Genomic DNA, 15,881 nt, shown 5'->3' with positions numbered 1-15,881 from the left:
TGGACTAAAATTCATATCGCGATATAATTTAAAGCATGTGCAGTAACAATATATATCACGATATATTCTTTTCTTCTGTATAACGCATTTTCCACACTGTAAGGCACACTTAAAATCCTTTAATTTTCTCAAAAATTGAGAGTGTGCCTTATGTATGAATTCTGGTTGTGCTTACTGACCTCGAACTGATTTTGGCTGCAGAAATCTGTTAAAAAATGTTTTAGTACAACTTTGGTAAGCCGCACTGCTTGATGGATTGTCAGGTCCCAAAGTCAAACGAACACTAAGCGTTAAAAACGGTCTAAATTATTTCATCTTTAATAAAATCATCAGCGTTGCTGCTTTATCGGGTGTAACAATTAAGTTTAATATCCATGCATCCATGAAAACAGAATTTATTAAATTTAACGGAGTTAGAAGTTAACAGGAAGTTAGCTCGCTAGTTTACACCTAAACATTTCATACCATGTTCTGACTGAGAGATTTTTGAAACTAATTAAAACGTACAGCTCTGCTACCACTTCCAACATAAATGAAGACAGAAAACTAAACAGCAGTGACGTTTGCAGGGTTACTGAAGTTGGACTACCTGGTATATAATGTTGTGCTACGTGATTGCTAGCAATACAGCTATGTTAGCATAACATTAGCACAGTGAAGCTGGAGGATAAACGCCAACTTTTTTTCCACTCGATAAAAGTTAATGTGTGGGATTCTGGTGGTCAGGGACAAATGCAATCGTATAGCAGGATGCTATACACGGGCCAAACTTCAGCTAGGAGAACAACTGAGATTATTCATCCACAATACGAGGTTAGTTATTAATATACTGCAACAACATGGGAATAGAGCAGCTGCGAGAGAATTCAACATTAATGAATCAATGTTACGGAAGTGGAGGAAGCGCAGTTTTTGGCTTTCCCCATATTTCAAGAGTGAGAGACGAGATCTCTTTGTTATGACTGTCGCCCGCCATAATTTGCAGATGAGAATGGTTTTAGCCGCTGCGATGCTTTCGACCAAAACAGGCACAGCTTGATGACATCATCAACATGCGCTATCACGATAGAGTCAAAATCTCTGTCGTTGGCTAAATTTATATCGTTTCTATCGTATATCGTTTATGTCGCCCACCCCTACAACCAATCCAAATTAACTAGCGCAGAGCCGAACCAATCACAGCCACAGCGTCACGTGACTTGTTACGTACAGCACAAGTGCCAAGCCGCACATGTGTATTTGTTTGGGAAGCAGCCAGCCGCCGTGCCGCCCGGGTAATGGAGGAAATGAGTGTGCTGACTAGAGAAAAATCAAACGAGAGTGTGACCGAAGGTTACCGAAGAGAAAACAGATGATGGTTCCAATGCCGGAGAGATTGTCGAACAGAAGAGCCACAGAAGTTCCGTAGTGTGAAGGTATTTCGGCTATTTCAAGTCTGACAAAAAAACAGAGTAGCGCGCACTGTAAATTGTGCTGAAAGCAAGTCTGAAAATACAATAAACCGGTGCATGCTCAATGACTGAAAACGCTAATTCGTCATTCGGGTTTTGGCAGACTAAAGTAACTGTTAAAACTGTTTGAAAAGCTAAGCTATACAACAAGGAGAGATTGAGAATTTCCTTTTAGTTCTCAGTTTATTTGATATTGACAAAAGTTAGTCAATTTTGTCTGTTCTTCTGTAAAACAAACTAAGATTTATTTTTAGAATTAATATTTTGTTTCTAAGTGGAATTGACAATTTAGTCTGTTTTGTTTGTTCTATTTTGAAACTTAAACACTTTAGCGGCTGCCTTTTATGTAGTTTGCAATATTTGCCTTTATTTATCTGAAAAAGTCTCATGTTCCTTAAGTACATCTACCCTGTTGAACTTATTATGGGAAATAAATATTTAAATCAAAACAAGCTGCTGATTATTTCACATTTTACTTGTGAGCAAAGGCACATTTAAATCTTACAAATATAGTTATTTGGCTTATATCGTGATATATATCGTTATCGCCTGAAATGAAAAAACATACCGTGATATGAAAAAATCTTATATCGCCCAGCTCTATATTAAAAGCACAAGCAATGTTGGACAGAGGTGGAAGAATCATGTGACAACAGAGTTGGGCGATGTATAAAAATTTTCCAACCAGCAATCGTCAGTCCAACAATCACCGATGGGCATTTGCGCATGCGCAGACTTTTTGATGGGCAGGGCAATGTTATCATATATATATACATATATATATATATATATATATATATATATATATATATATATAGTCACCAATTTGGGATTTCTTTGGCTTTAAACCAGATGAAAGAGGTATACCTAAGGATGTGACCAAAGCGGCATGCCACTTGTGCAGATGTACAAATTGTTTGAGTACTTTGCCAGCAAAATACTCAAACACGACTAACTTGCATGAGCATGTACGTGTCCACCATCCACCTGAGTATGCTAGGCTATCACCAGCTTCTGCAGCTCCAACAACAAGCATTTGGGCGCACTCTGAGGAGGGTGCATTTGCTCGCAGATGAAAGAGGGTGCTGTTAAAACAGTGCTATTTTTTTCTGTTCGACTGCATCTATTAGCTCCATCATTATTAGCAAACTTACTCACTGGTAAATAAAGAAATAAATCGCCCTTGTAAAAACTATCGATATATTCGTCCAATCACCCAACCCTATGTGACAACAACCTCTTATTGAACTTTACACCCATTAACATGTAGCAACACATCTGTAAAATTCTGACTGTATTCAGACATGCTGCACAGTTTACTTGCAATTCTTCAAGGTTTTTATTTGCAGCCAATTGCATGCCAGAAGGCTCGGCTGTAAACTATCTCTTTATATTTATTTTTGTTTTTTTATTACATTTCTCCACACAACCAAGCTACTCATTATTTTTGCACCAACATTTTTCTTTTTATTAAACACCCTACATTATCAGTAGCTGTCATACTCAACCTTGAGAAATAGGTTGTTATGAATTGGCTATAAAGCAGCCTTAATGCAGAGCTCTAATCAGAATGGATTATTTTGGATTGATGGATAATTTAGCTTGTTTAATCCATTTGTTGATGAAGTGAGGATTCTAAGACCACATTCTGCCAAAGATATACAAACAGACACAGACAGTAACACAGAGAGACTCACAAGCTAAAAGTAGCATGGGCCTCACCGTGAAGCTATTCAATGCAGTGTATTTTAAGGGTGTAAATGGTAAATGGCCTGCATTACACCCTTTGGTGTAAGAGCAAAGGGTGCAATCAGACTTATTTTGCCACTTTAGAAAAGTAAAACTGCTCTGTATTTGAGGTTGAATTCCTGAAAACAGTCACTCATTTCAGATTCAGAGCCAACCAAGAAGCTCAAGTACGTCTTTAAAAGAACTGAATTAATGTTTAATCAACTCTCCTACTTTTGGCCTCTCTCCCTTTTCTTCAGTTTTTCTCTGCCTCTCTATGCAGTAATATGATCTCTTCTATCAGGCCGACAGGGCCGTGAATCAAGACACAGAGGAAAAAAAAAATATAGTACAAACCTTGGTGGCCCCACCCCCACTACACACACTCTACCTCCTCTGTGTGTGTGTGTGTGTGTGTGTGTGTGTGTGAGTGTGTGTGTGTGTGTGTGTGTGCGCGCGTCTCCCTCTCCCTCACTCGCATTCTCTCTCTCTCTCTCATCAACAACATCCCTACCCCCAACAACTCTCTCTCTCTTTCTCTTTCCAATCCCTACCCCCAACCACACAGGCTTGCTCTCTCTCCACATCCTCCGAGCTCTTATCTTCTATCTCTCCTTCCCTCTTTCTGAAACAAATACACACTAGCAACAACATGGCGCAGTGCTATATGGGGCCTTTCCACACTTGATGTGATTATGAGCTTAAAAACACAGCCCAGTATACACCACAGTGAGTTTGGTCATTACGGTAACAAATAAATAAATCAAAAAAAAAAAAAAATGGGGGAATAACTAACATATGTGCTGCTTACGCCCAATAACCACAGATTAAGGTCAGAGGTCACAACAGCTTTGTCATCACTTCTGCTCCATGACCTACAAACTGCATATAGTTTAGAAGTTCTCCAAATCTGCTATTTTTGTACTTTATTCAAAGAAAAATTACATTTATGCACCATCAGAGATCACACAGCACAGTCATGTCAGAGTCAAGAAATAGTCTCCCCACTTTTACCAAACTGCTTCATAATCCAAACAGAGCGGTGGCATACACAGACTCCATCAGCCGAGCATATTTCTTATTCCAGCACATATACACGTATATCAGCATATTTTATTATTGAACAAGAACTTAACAATGAGCATACTAATTTAAATATGTCTATCATTGGTTAACCACTTCAAGCAACTCAAGAAGTCTTGAACTCAAAATGGGCTTCACCAAAGGAAATATGGGTTCTCACTGATTTTAATCAACTTCCACTTTACAGCCCCATCCCATAATTTGTGATTTGTAAGTAAGTTCTCTCCATTTGAAGTGTCATTCTCTGATATATAATATTTTCTAACATCTGTCTTGTCAGCGAGCTCAACAGCACCGTAGCTGGTGTGACTGTTTCATTAGATGGTCTCCAGTTGTTCATGTGGCCAACAATGAAGGAACTATCCTGACGGTGGCATTTTTGGGGTTCCAGAGCTTCGGAAATAATCAGGTCTGAACTGTCGGGCAAAGACGCAATGGGACAGACCCAACCGTATGAGAAAGAGTTCAGTTAAACTCATCAGTGGAAACAAAGAAAAGGTGGAGTCAAAAGTTATGACATCAGGCTACAGGCCTGCCTTTGTTGGTTCCTCCGGTGCGCATTACATTTTACCCTCTGAAGTAGGTTACTAGCGACCAATCTAGGATTACGAGTAGAGTCTGGGTTAGGTTAACCTCCAACCTTTTTTCCAGCACTAGCTGAAAAGTTTCTACAGGAAAAAAAAATGAAATGCAAACTTGAATGTATATAACCTGCTTTGGAAACTTAGTTCTTCTAGTTTCTGAACATTTGCATGTTTAGCTTGTGGCTAGAATGAAATCCAACCCTTACACTAATCCTACATGCTTTGTCAGTGACCTGATGGATATTTTGATGTTAAAAGGCCTTCATCCGATCATGAAAACTACTGCACGGGTTTGTTAGGAGAATTTCATATGACATGAGTATTTAATTTGAACTTCCAGTTGCTGTTGTTTGCATGGTATGTCAATAAAACAAATTGAAGTATAAAAGAAAATAGAGAGAAAGGGTTCAACACACCTTAACTACAGGTGCACAATTGACTTAGAATGATTTATTGATTAATAGTTCATTAAAGTCAGTATTTTCTTGTAATGAACTCATTATTACTATTTTTTTTTACTTCTATTTAAAAGTACCAAACTACAAAATGAACCAGTCTATTTGAGACAGAGGATAATCGAGGTTAATAGTAGCAGTCAATTCACCTGGATGCAGTCATTAGCTAAACCTTATTAAATAATTAGGCAATTTTTTACTGTCAAATGGGCATGATTTGATTGAACCAAGACAATTTACTCTGACAAACATCCCCATACACTGGATGGGGATGGATTGTCCTTAACTGCAATCTACCTATAAGCTAAGCATCCACATCCACCCATCCTGGATCCCTATCAGGTCCAGGTTTCTACTGTAAATCTAACCCTGACCTTTGCTTCCCAAACTCCATTCACCTTGACCAAGATAGAATCAGAAACGAGTACTGCAAATTCTACACAAGATCACCTCTGTAAGCATACTACAAAAAGAGATCCTGGTTTCCTGTTTTCCTCCCTCATGCTTGCCATCTCTTTCATTCCAAACATACATCTTCTGTTTGGACTTCAAATATGCAGCATATTTAAACCCGATGGCCTTTCTATTACCAGTGGGCGTCTTTTTAATTATAGGTGTCATCACATCACAGACGACAAAGCCGGAATAAAATTACAGGCTCTGCACCCTCTAGTGAGTGAAAAATATAAAAAGAAGCACTCAAATGTAGTTACCTTCAGTAACTACGATAATTAACTGGAGCCTAACAAGCCAATTAATTACCCCTTAATTGGCAGGGCGCGGAACATGAACACGGAGAGGGGAGACAGCTGAGTGGGACTAATAAGTCAGAATAAGACAACACAAAAGTGTATTTTATCTGCTAACAGAAGAAGCCTATGTGCGGTAGTTTGCTTTCTTTCCCCCACTTACCTTGTTGGTCCCAAAGGCCGGGTCAGGGTAGGAAATCTGTCCCAATCTATTGTGGTCTGGCGCGGCTAGAGACTGAGGAGGAGGCGGGTAAACTGTTACATCCATGGCTGGAAATACATCCACTTCTCTTCCGAGTTTCTTTCCTTGCTTTTGTAATTTCAAAATTAAAGAGATTTAACAAAAACCTGAGCTTACTCTAAAAAAACAACTTTTTCAAAGACAAAACTAACTGGTGAAATAATTCTTAAACCAAGCTGTGAGAGGCAGCGAAGTTTTAGGCTGACGCTGTTCTCCACACACCGGCTTTCCTGCCCAAGAAACTGCTGCTCTGGGGAGCAAAGTTCCCTGTTCACGTACTTCTCACGTTAAAAACAAACGTTAAAATGAAGTAGTGCTTTTAAAAAGCACCGTTTCCTCTAGTGCGTCCGTTAGCCCTGTGTATGGTTCGGACAGGGGACGTCGTGGACCCTGTCTGTCCCTGCTTGGGACTCTGTTTGAATTTTCCTCCACTGCTGATGCTGCTGCTGCTGCTGATGCCGCCGCTGCGCGTGTGCTCAGTGCTGCGGTGCCTCGCGGACCAGTCATACAAAGAGCTTTTCTGTCAAGTTAGCGAGAGTTAGTCACAACGAAGCCGGAAGTACGTTTCACCTCACAAAGCCCGGGTTCTGTCAGGAGAAAAAAATAAGAGCTTAGCGATGACAATACAAATATTACCTTTTTCAGGCTTTTCGTAGAATTAACACGCTGACTAAAATAATGATGAATGATTTAAAAGAATATACTATTCCCCAGAGAGTGACTTTATTTTGGTGGTAACTGACTGTATGAGGCGTTTGCAGCTACCTTAGCAAAAAAAGATGGAGCTTATGGCAGCACGTGCTCCATCTAGAGGGGGGGAGAGTGTTATAAGGTCCAGCCAGTGCTGTACAGTTAGCTGTTGTCTATGTATTAATTTTGACTGTCATCACCTTGAACAGCTTGTTGGCTTATCTGTTAAACTTTGGCTAATCATTATAGTTTAGTCTTACCAGGACATAGGTTTGCCAGAGACAACAAGGCAGGAATATTGTTGTTTCCCACTTTCTATGAAATGAACCTGTTCCAGAACACTCCAGAATTGTACATGCTTAATGACTCAGTCTGCTGAGGTATACTGAAATGTTGTTATGTATGAAAAACAAGTACACAAAACTACACAGGTTACCAATGTTTAGCATGTACAGGACTTTTATTTATTAATATTAATATTATTATAATTAATAATACTAATATTTTTATTCAACTTTCCACACTCCTTTTCTGAGTAAATACAATACACCTGAAAGCTAAGCAAAAACTGAGAATTGCCTTCTACCAGCTTCACCCATGTGATAAGAATATTTCCAGTCTTTGTTGTAGCTGCAGTTCCCTTTCTTTGTGGTAGTTTCCATCGTGTCTGCTGAAATATGCATAGTGTGACTTGGCCCATAATGGCAGCCCTTCCTGCTCTCTTCACAGCCACTGGATAAAAGGCAGTCTTTAGAGATGTCTGACAGGGGCAGAAAAGATGGAAATGCTGTGCAATGTTTCATAAAGTAGGACACCTGGTCACCCTATCAGTGACTGACTGGTAAATTTAATTACACTTCTGCATTCTCTTCTGAATTCGGTGGTTACACTGGTGGTAGCTACAGTGAACCTATAGCAGAATGTAGCCTAATGCAAATTTTCAGGCTACAGGTTCACTGTACAAAAAAACAGGTTAGGCCAGCCAGGCCTGATACCGTCTTTCACATTTCTTTTGATGCTACACAAGTAAGCTAAATTTTACTTTCATTTCTCTTGTCTGAGCTGGCTCTGGTAGCAGTGGAGCCATGATCATCAATCTGGTGGTCCATATTTCTCCTTGGATCTCCAAAGAGTTTCTGAGAGCTAGTTCAGAAATAAAGCCTGAACTGGCAGCAGATCAATCTATCGAACTAAGGTGGTATGTGGAACCTTTAAAATACATTCTCCTGACATTCAAGTAATGTTTCCACCAGAGTTTAAAGGGCCTGTGATAACTGCACTTAATTTTTAATTTTTCAGTTTGAGCAATGCAGTCTAACTGGTGTTGGCAGAGTACACCATCTCTCTTTATTCCTCTGTCAGAATGCCTTTACGTAAATGGAAACTGATGTCACTTCAACAGACAAAGGTTTTCTCTTCAAAAGTACAAGCTGTGCAATGTCAAATTTTGACTACACACGATGAATATGCACCAGAATATGCACTTGTAGAAACAAGAATGTAAAGAAACAAGAAAGGAAAGCAGTGGGTGGACCTGTCTGGAGAAGCTGAGCCAGAGTCTGTTTGTCCTTTAGCTCATTTTTTTGTTTTTGATCAGCATCATAGCACATTCTATGAAACTGTCAGAAAATCGATGGAAAGGTTCAGATACTGGGTTAAAACTCTTTTTGTTGATGCAGCATCTACTTTATTACAGATCAGAATACAGTTCAGCCCAGCCGTCATTTTTCAGTCTGTTATCAGGTCAGTATGGTGTGACAGTTTTTGTTTGCTGTTTTGTCTACAGATGTCCCAAACAGCATTCCTAAAAGGTGGATTGAAGTCCCAAAATGCTGCCACAGAGAAAATAATGGGGTGGGGAGGACTTCAAAAGCAGAAATAATGACACTAATTTTCAGTCTGGGAGGTATACTCTGGGACAGTGTTAGGTTTAGTTGTAGACGGGAAAACAAATAAATGAGTGTGAACTTTGGTAGGCAGGGAGGGGGGCATCAGGGGTTGCATTGGGGTTGGGGTCCCCCTCCTCCCAGAAAGGTCTCCAGTCCATCAAAGGGCAAGTTTATTATGTGGTTATTCTAAATTTACCATATTATAGATGTTGATGTGAGAAAGTGTGATGGTCTGTCTCTCTGTGAAAATCATTTACTTTCATTTAAAAACAGCAAATGGAAAAACTGCAATGTTGTCTCTAATTTCAGATGTGGTGGTAGAAAAGTAATGCATTTAAATTTGTTTGTGTATGGATATAAACAAGACTTATTTTTATAGTCTCCTGTGCTCATTTTAAATCAGATAATTGATAGTGTAGCCCTTAATTTAGGTTTGGGCAAAGTATAAATAGTGTCAAATTCAAAAGTCATGTAAATCATGGAGATGAAACAAGATAATCATAGGGTAGGGATATTGTAAAAGAAACAAGGAAGCAGGCTGTGTGTTTTAGAGTGAAAGAAAGAGACCATTCAATATAAACGAAAGAGGAATGATTCCTTTCATGTTTTCATGATATTTAATGACAAAACATATAGCCAGTATCTGCAATTACACATGTGTACACAGTTGCACATAAACAAAGAAAAGCTCTCCCCCTACGCTAAAATACACACACACACAATATATTCATCTTGCAGATTCACACACAGTGAACTTAAACAGATGGTCACACATGCAGATCAAATATAAAAAAAACTGCTCACACAAAAAGTATGTGCAGAACCCCACATAATTATACCCTATATGGAATAATTATGCCACAGCCACATATAAGCATTTGTGTGCAGTCCAAATACACACACTCTTAGGAAACATGTCTATGCTCATACCAGAACACTCACGAACATACTGCACACACAAGCAGGTATCATAAAATACATTTTCTTATTTTTATACATCCCTGATACTCTCACATCACACAAACACACACAGCACAGACCAGCCCACACATACTTAGCGAACATACAGTGTTTGAGTTGCCCATCCCCCCAAATACACACATACATATATGCACCCCTCCCCTCTGAAAAAGGCATAATTCACTTCCACATTCTCCTCCCCCACACACAGTTCCTCTCTATAAAACTCCACACATACATAGACTGTATACACACACGATGTGCACATGAACTGAGCCAGTCAACACACACACACATACATACACACTCACACACCTATAAGAGTAGATGCAAGGACAGAACTGCAAACACACACACATGCCTGTGCTGCAACACACATGCTAATGCATGTCAAGACACACACAAATATGTGCACAAACAAAAGACCGCACTCTCTCTCTCTCCATGACTCACTCTGCCTCATACAGTGTTAAGATTGCCATGCATGAACTTTCCAACATATTTTGGGTTAAAATTGCAGTGTACTATAGCATATGAATGATGTGTGTCCCTTCATGTTGGGGGATTACATTATAGATTCATGGCACAGCCATGCACTCCTGAATGAAAACAGCCAGTGCTATATGTGTTACAGCTTTCTAGTGGGAAAGAGACAATGCAAAAGAGGAAGGAAATCAGAAAAAAAAAGAGTTTATTAAGGCAACTGTTGCATAGAAAAGAACACAGTGCGATATTGCTAATGTGTTGTTTTTTTTATGGAAGAAATATAGTATCATCAGAATTCAAGTATTTTTAGACATTGAATTTATGACACTAAATTTTTATCCTCCAAATTTCCCTGCAAAAATATTCACCTGCAAAAATTCACCTGCCAAAAATTCACCTGCAAAAATTCACCTGAAAAAAATTCACCTGCAAAAAATTCACCTGCAAAAAATTCACCTGCAAAAATTCAACTGCAAAAGTGATGAACTTTAATGACCCAAGCCAGAGCAATCAGCACCAGATCGAGTCGAGTGGCTCTCGGCCAATTAAATTACGCTGTTTGATCACATGACACTGTTAGCCAGCAGTTTGTCTCCTAAAAGAGAGCTGTTTAGAGGTGAGTGATTAAGTTTTTCTCCTAAATAGAGATCATTACAGAACGCCTAGTCCTACTTAAAATCCCATTTATTTTTATTTTATCATCTACTCGAACTAAGGAAAACGTTTGACTAACTCAAAGACAATTTCCACGCCTCCCCTGCCTGACTGCAGAGGCAGTTTTGAATTTAGGAGCAGCAAGATGGAAGCGGCAAACCCTGGCGATTCTCCGGTAAGTATATTGTTTTTTATCTTCAAGTTTGTCTTTTGAAACGTTAATTTTATTTAAATCCGTTGCTCACGTATAAAGTACACAGACGGGGTCTTTGCTCAACTCGTCTGAGGCGTGTCTCACTAAGCGCTACATGCTAGCATCCTGCTAACCGAGCTACCCTTTACATGCTGTGCTTTAGAAAATAGGATACTCGTTAAAAAATACTCCGCAGATATTGATAGATAGACGAACACTGCAAATATAATGTTGTAAACGAAAACGGCCTTTGGTGAAGTGGTAAAATACACCATGAATAAAGCCATAGATTGAATGGCTGCCATGGTTGCAGAACGGCCTGATTTAATGACAAGAATGGGGAAGAGTGAGGCGAAGTGAACCAAAGCCACAAAACACGGTCAGACAAGGCGGCAAAAGGGCAGTGATCTGTCCGTCAGTATGAAGTTGGTGTGTGCTTTGGTGAACAAAAACTCCAGACCGGTAGCAGGAAGGTGGGAGACTCGTGTTTCACTGGAATAGTGGTGAATTAAAACATCCTTTGTTGGGGACATTTAGGTGTAAATGCATCCATAAAGGTGAGACAGAGGCAGACCAGACAGTGAAGAAAACAAGGCAAACATTAGAAATATTAAAACGGAAATATAGGATTAATATAACATACAATTGGGGAAAATGTAAGGAACACAATGTAAATGATATTGTAAAGTCATTAAAACAGCATACTCTGATTAAAAGAAACAGATAATTGGGTAGGAGGATGATGATTTTGATAATAATAATAATAATAATAATAATAAAATAAAAAAATGTACAAGATGGGTATGTATACTTGTAGCCAGAACTTAACAACTATAAAGTTGTAGCATGTCAGTACCTTACCCCATCCATTATATCCACACTTTCAGAAAAGGATATGGTCAATATCTTTACAAATACTATCTAAACTTAAACGGGATATCCCCTCTGCTTCTTCTGCTTCTCGTATACACCCTCAGGGTTTGTGATCAGCCAGCAGCTGATATGATCATTAATCCTGTAAAATAATATTCTTTCAGTTTATGAATCTGTTTGCATGGATTTCTTAATCTGTTTCCACTGTTAGCAGAAGTTGTGCATGCAGTTTTGGTGTGCTGCTCTCCAAGACTACAAGCTGCGTTAAAGTTGGAAGTAACTGGCCGATGTTCCACTGTTGAAGATAGCTGTGCCCATTTGTTGCACATTGTGGGTATGGAGAAGTTGAGGCCCTTGCAGGCTACCCACAATTTCCCCAAACTGAGCGATTATACATCTTCCTTCCATATTTGTATCTTGTGTCACTAAAAATAATTTTATTTAATTTTATACATTGATTAATGACCTGCAGAATCTCCTTATCATATTAAGTGATTCATAATTGTCACTTTATGCTTTCTCCATCTTGAAAGTGATGACATCCTTGCATTACATCCTTTAGGTTCATTTTCTGCAGGCAGGTTTCTGACAGAGAACAGGCAGATTTACACTATAACATGCAGCGTTCTATAGATGGACACATAAAGAAATGAAAAATTACATGTATGTGCTAACTTTCTAAACACTGTTACATTAATGATTAAGTAGATAAAACATTTATGTCAGCCTTGGCTCATAGTTCATTTAAAGACAAGAACTTTGTGTGTGTTTCAGGTCCTGCACTCTCAAAGACTGAATGAACCAGCATTGCAGCCATGGGTCACTGTGAGCATCACAGGGAAGGTTGAAGCCGCCCACTGCAGCTGTAAGGCCGGAGTCACGGAGACCTGCACCCACGTCACTGCTCTTCTGTTTAATGTAGAAGCAACAGTGATCTGTGGCACAAGGACTGTTACAGGTGAACCTGCATACTGGGTTTTGCTGGGTAATATGACCAAGATACAGCCAGAGGTTGGCCATAAGAGACTTCTCCTCTTCAGCTGCCCAAAAAAAGGCTCTTGATCAGAACAGACCATCTGTAGTGACAGGTAAAAGGAGCCGTCCTCAAAAAAAAAATCCCACCTGCTACTGTGGAGGAGTTGTCACTGCTATAATGCCATCATGTTTTATCTAGGGGTCTAGATTTATGCCTATAGTGCACTGCCATGTAAATAATTTGCATTTACTGAATGAGTATCACTGTTCAAAAATTGAATAAAGAAACAAACTAATTTTTGCCTTTTTTTTTTATTAAAACCACTTTATAGAACATCACATCAGTTACAATGTAGAATCCATGTCACTGGAGAATTTTGATTCAATAAACAGTAAAAAGGTGAGCTGTGAAGACCAAGGACAAGTGCAGCTCACAGGTTTTCTATCCAAGGAATCCCAGAAGATTGCATGGTGTCATTGCCCAGCAGTTGTTCGCAGGACATATGGACTCAACCTCAATCCCTCACACTGAGCAGCATGAAGTGACAGTGCAGAGGAAAAACTCCCCTTTAACAAGAAGAAACCTCCAGCAGCAGTTCAGTACCAGCAGCCATCTGGGTTTGGATGGGTTTGGAGGAGAGAGAGAGACACAGAACTACCAAAAGTATTTTTTTTTTTTTATGTGATTGACTGTTGTTGTAATTCAAGCCCTGAGTGTAGAGCAGGTAAGATATAAAGTTGCATCCTAAATTCCATGCTCATGCAGAGTGTTTAGTTTATGACTTTTTCACCTGGTCATTTCTTGATGAACAGATGGTCTTTTAGGGTTGACCAAGCTGGTACCTTGACTCTGTTCTCTGCAAGATGTTGCAAAAAACAAAATCATATGGAGACAATATTGGACACAAAATATATAACAATTTAGTTAAATGTAGCATTAACTCATAGGTCTTGCTAAAGTAAACCTTGTATTCTGATTCATCACAGCAGCAGTTCAGTTGGATGATGTCAGTAACTGCAGCAAGTGTCTTGCTGACTGAATAATTACATCTTGCATAATCTGAAACAAACACATAAAGACAGAAACAATTTATAAATTAACGTTTGATAAAATCTAAGAATTAATCATTTATTAGATACCAATATGAATATGTCTACCATAAAACTTGTGTGGAGCGAAGTTACATTCAATCAAGATGGTCTGACATGCTACAACTTTATAGTTGTTAAGTTCTGGCTACAAGTATACATACCCATCTTGTACATGTTCTTTAACATTATTATTATTATTATTATTATTATCAAAATCATCATCCTCCTACCCAATTATCTGTTTCTTTTAATCAGAGTATGCTGTTTTAATGACTTTACAATATCATTTACATTGTGTTCCTTACATTTTCCCCAATTGTATGTTATATTAATCCTATATTTCCGTTTTAATATTTCTAATGTTTGCCTTGTTTTCTTCACTGTCTGGTCTGCCTCTGTCTCACCTTTATGGATGCATTTACACCTAAATGTCCCCAACAAAGGATGTTTTAATTCACCACTATTCCAGTGAAACACGAGTCTCCCACCTTCCTGCTACCGGTCTGGAGTTTTTGTTCACCAAAGCACACACCAACTTCATACTGACGGACAGATCACTGCCCTTTTGCCGCCTTGTCTGACCGTGTTTTGTGGCTTTGGTTCACTTCGCCTCACTCTTCCCCATTCTTGTCATTAAATCAGGCCGTTCTGCAACCATGGCAGCCATTCAATCTATGGCTTTATTCATGGTGTATTTTACCACTTCACCAAAGGCCGTTTTCGTTTACAACATTATATTTGCAGTGTTCGTCTATCTATCAATATCTGCGGAGTATTTTTTAACGAGTATCCTATTTTCTAAAGGGTAGCTCGGTTAGCAGGATGCTAGCATGTAGCGCTTAGTGAGACACGCCTCAGACGAGTTGAGCAAAGACCCCGTCTGTGTACTTTATACGTGAGCAACGGATTTAAATAAAATTAACGTTTCAAAAGACAAACTTGAAGATAAAAAACAATATACTTACCGGAGAATCGCCAGGGTTTGCCGCTTCCATCTTGCTGCTCCTAAATTCAAAACTGCCTCTGCAGTCAGGCAGGGGAGGCGTGGAAATTGTCTTTGAGTTAGTCAAACGTTTTCCTTAGTTCGAGTAGATGATAAAATAAAAATAAATGGGATTTTAAGTAGGACTAGGCGTTCTGTAATGATCTCTATTTAGGAGAAAAACTTAATCACTCACCTCTAAACAGCTCTCTTTTAGGAGACAAACTGCTGGCTAACGGTGTCATGTGATCAAACAGCGTAATTTAATTGGCCGAGAGCCACTCGACTCGATCTGGTGCTGATTGCTCTGGCTTGGGTCATTAAAGTTCATCACTTTTGCAGTTGAATTTTTGCAGGTGAATTTTTGCAGGTGAATTTTTTGCAGGTGAATATTTTTGCAGGGAAATTTGGAGGATAAAAATTCAGTGTCATAAATTCAATGTCTAAAAATACTTGAATTCTGATGATACTATATTTCTTCCATAGCATTGTGGCTGATCGGACACACCCCTCTCACACACTCTTCACACTCCTGCCATCTGGAAAAAGGTACCGAAGCATTCGGGCACACACATCCAGCTTTTTTCCACAAGCCACCCGTCTCCTCAGCAAAAAGGGACTGACTGATAAACACACACACACACACACACACACACACACACACACACACACACACACACACACACACACACACACAAACATTATCACTCAGCTTAACTCAACTACCTCAAAACATTGAGACTGGACTGTCTAATCAACACAAGCGCAAACACACTGACCTACACCACCAAACTAT

The 15,881-nt window shown here is 39.1% G+C and overlaps 1 protein-coding gene and 2 long non-coding RNA genes across 5 annotated transcripts in view; 1 reads left to right on the top strand and 2 right to left on the bottom strand.

Annotated features, from left to right (window-relative positions):
• tox (thymocyte selection-associated high mobility group box) overlaps positions 1-6,783 on the bottom strand; it is a 71,847-nt gene extending 65,064 nt beyond the window's left edge. For both annotated transcript variants that reach the window (XM_085388064.1, XM_085388063.1), the window contains exon 1: positions 6,214-6,783. In XM_085388064.1, the coding sequence (XP_085244190.1) occupies positions 6,214-6,318 (105 nt within the window). In that variant the 5' untranslated portion in view covers positions 6,319-6,783. The remainder of the gene's footprint in view (positions 1-6,213) is intronic.
• A 4,155-nt stretch (positions 6,784-10,938) lies between these two features.
• LOC146648708 (uncharacterized) lies at positions 10,939-13,307 on the top strand. Its single transcript, XR_014908615.1, has 2 exons — positions 10,939-11,145; positions 12,811-13,307. It is a non-coding gene; the product is annotated as an uncharacterized LOC146648708 (long non-coding RNA).
• On the bottom strand, positions 13,308-15,403 carry LOC146648707 (uncharacterized). Of its 2 annotated transcripts, XR_014908614.1 has the most exons (4): positions 15,282-15,403; positions 15,069-15,181; positions 13,977-14,071; positions 13,308-13,868 (listed from the first exon to the last, which is right to left on the bottom strand). It is a non-coding gene; the product is annotated as an uncharacterized LOC146648707 (long non-coding RNA). The 2 variants fall into 2 exon arrangements; XR_014908613.1 differs by lacking the exon at positions 15,282-15,403 and having other exon boundaries at positions 15,069-15,274.
• Between the last annotated feature and the right edge of the window lie 478 nt (positions 15,404-15,881).

Source organism: Rhamphochromis longiceps, linkage group LG18 (genome assembly GCF_057381845.1).
Source record: "Rhamphochromis longiceps isolate RC_006_pf linkage group LG18, R_longiceps_female_GT1.1, whole genome shotgun sequence".
NCBI classification, from domain to species: Eukaryota; Metazoa; Chordata; class Actinopteri; order Cichliformes; family Cichlidae; genus Rhamphochromis; species Rhamphochromis longiceps.
Note: the sequence above shows the minus strand (reverse complement) of the source record. Positions and strands in the feature narration are given on the sequence as shown.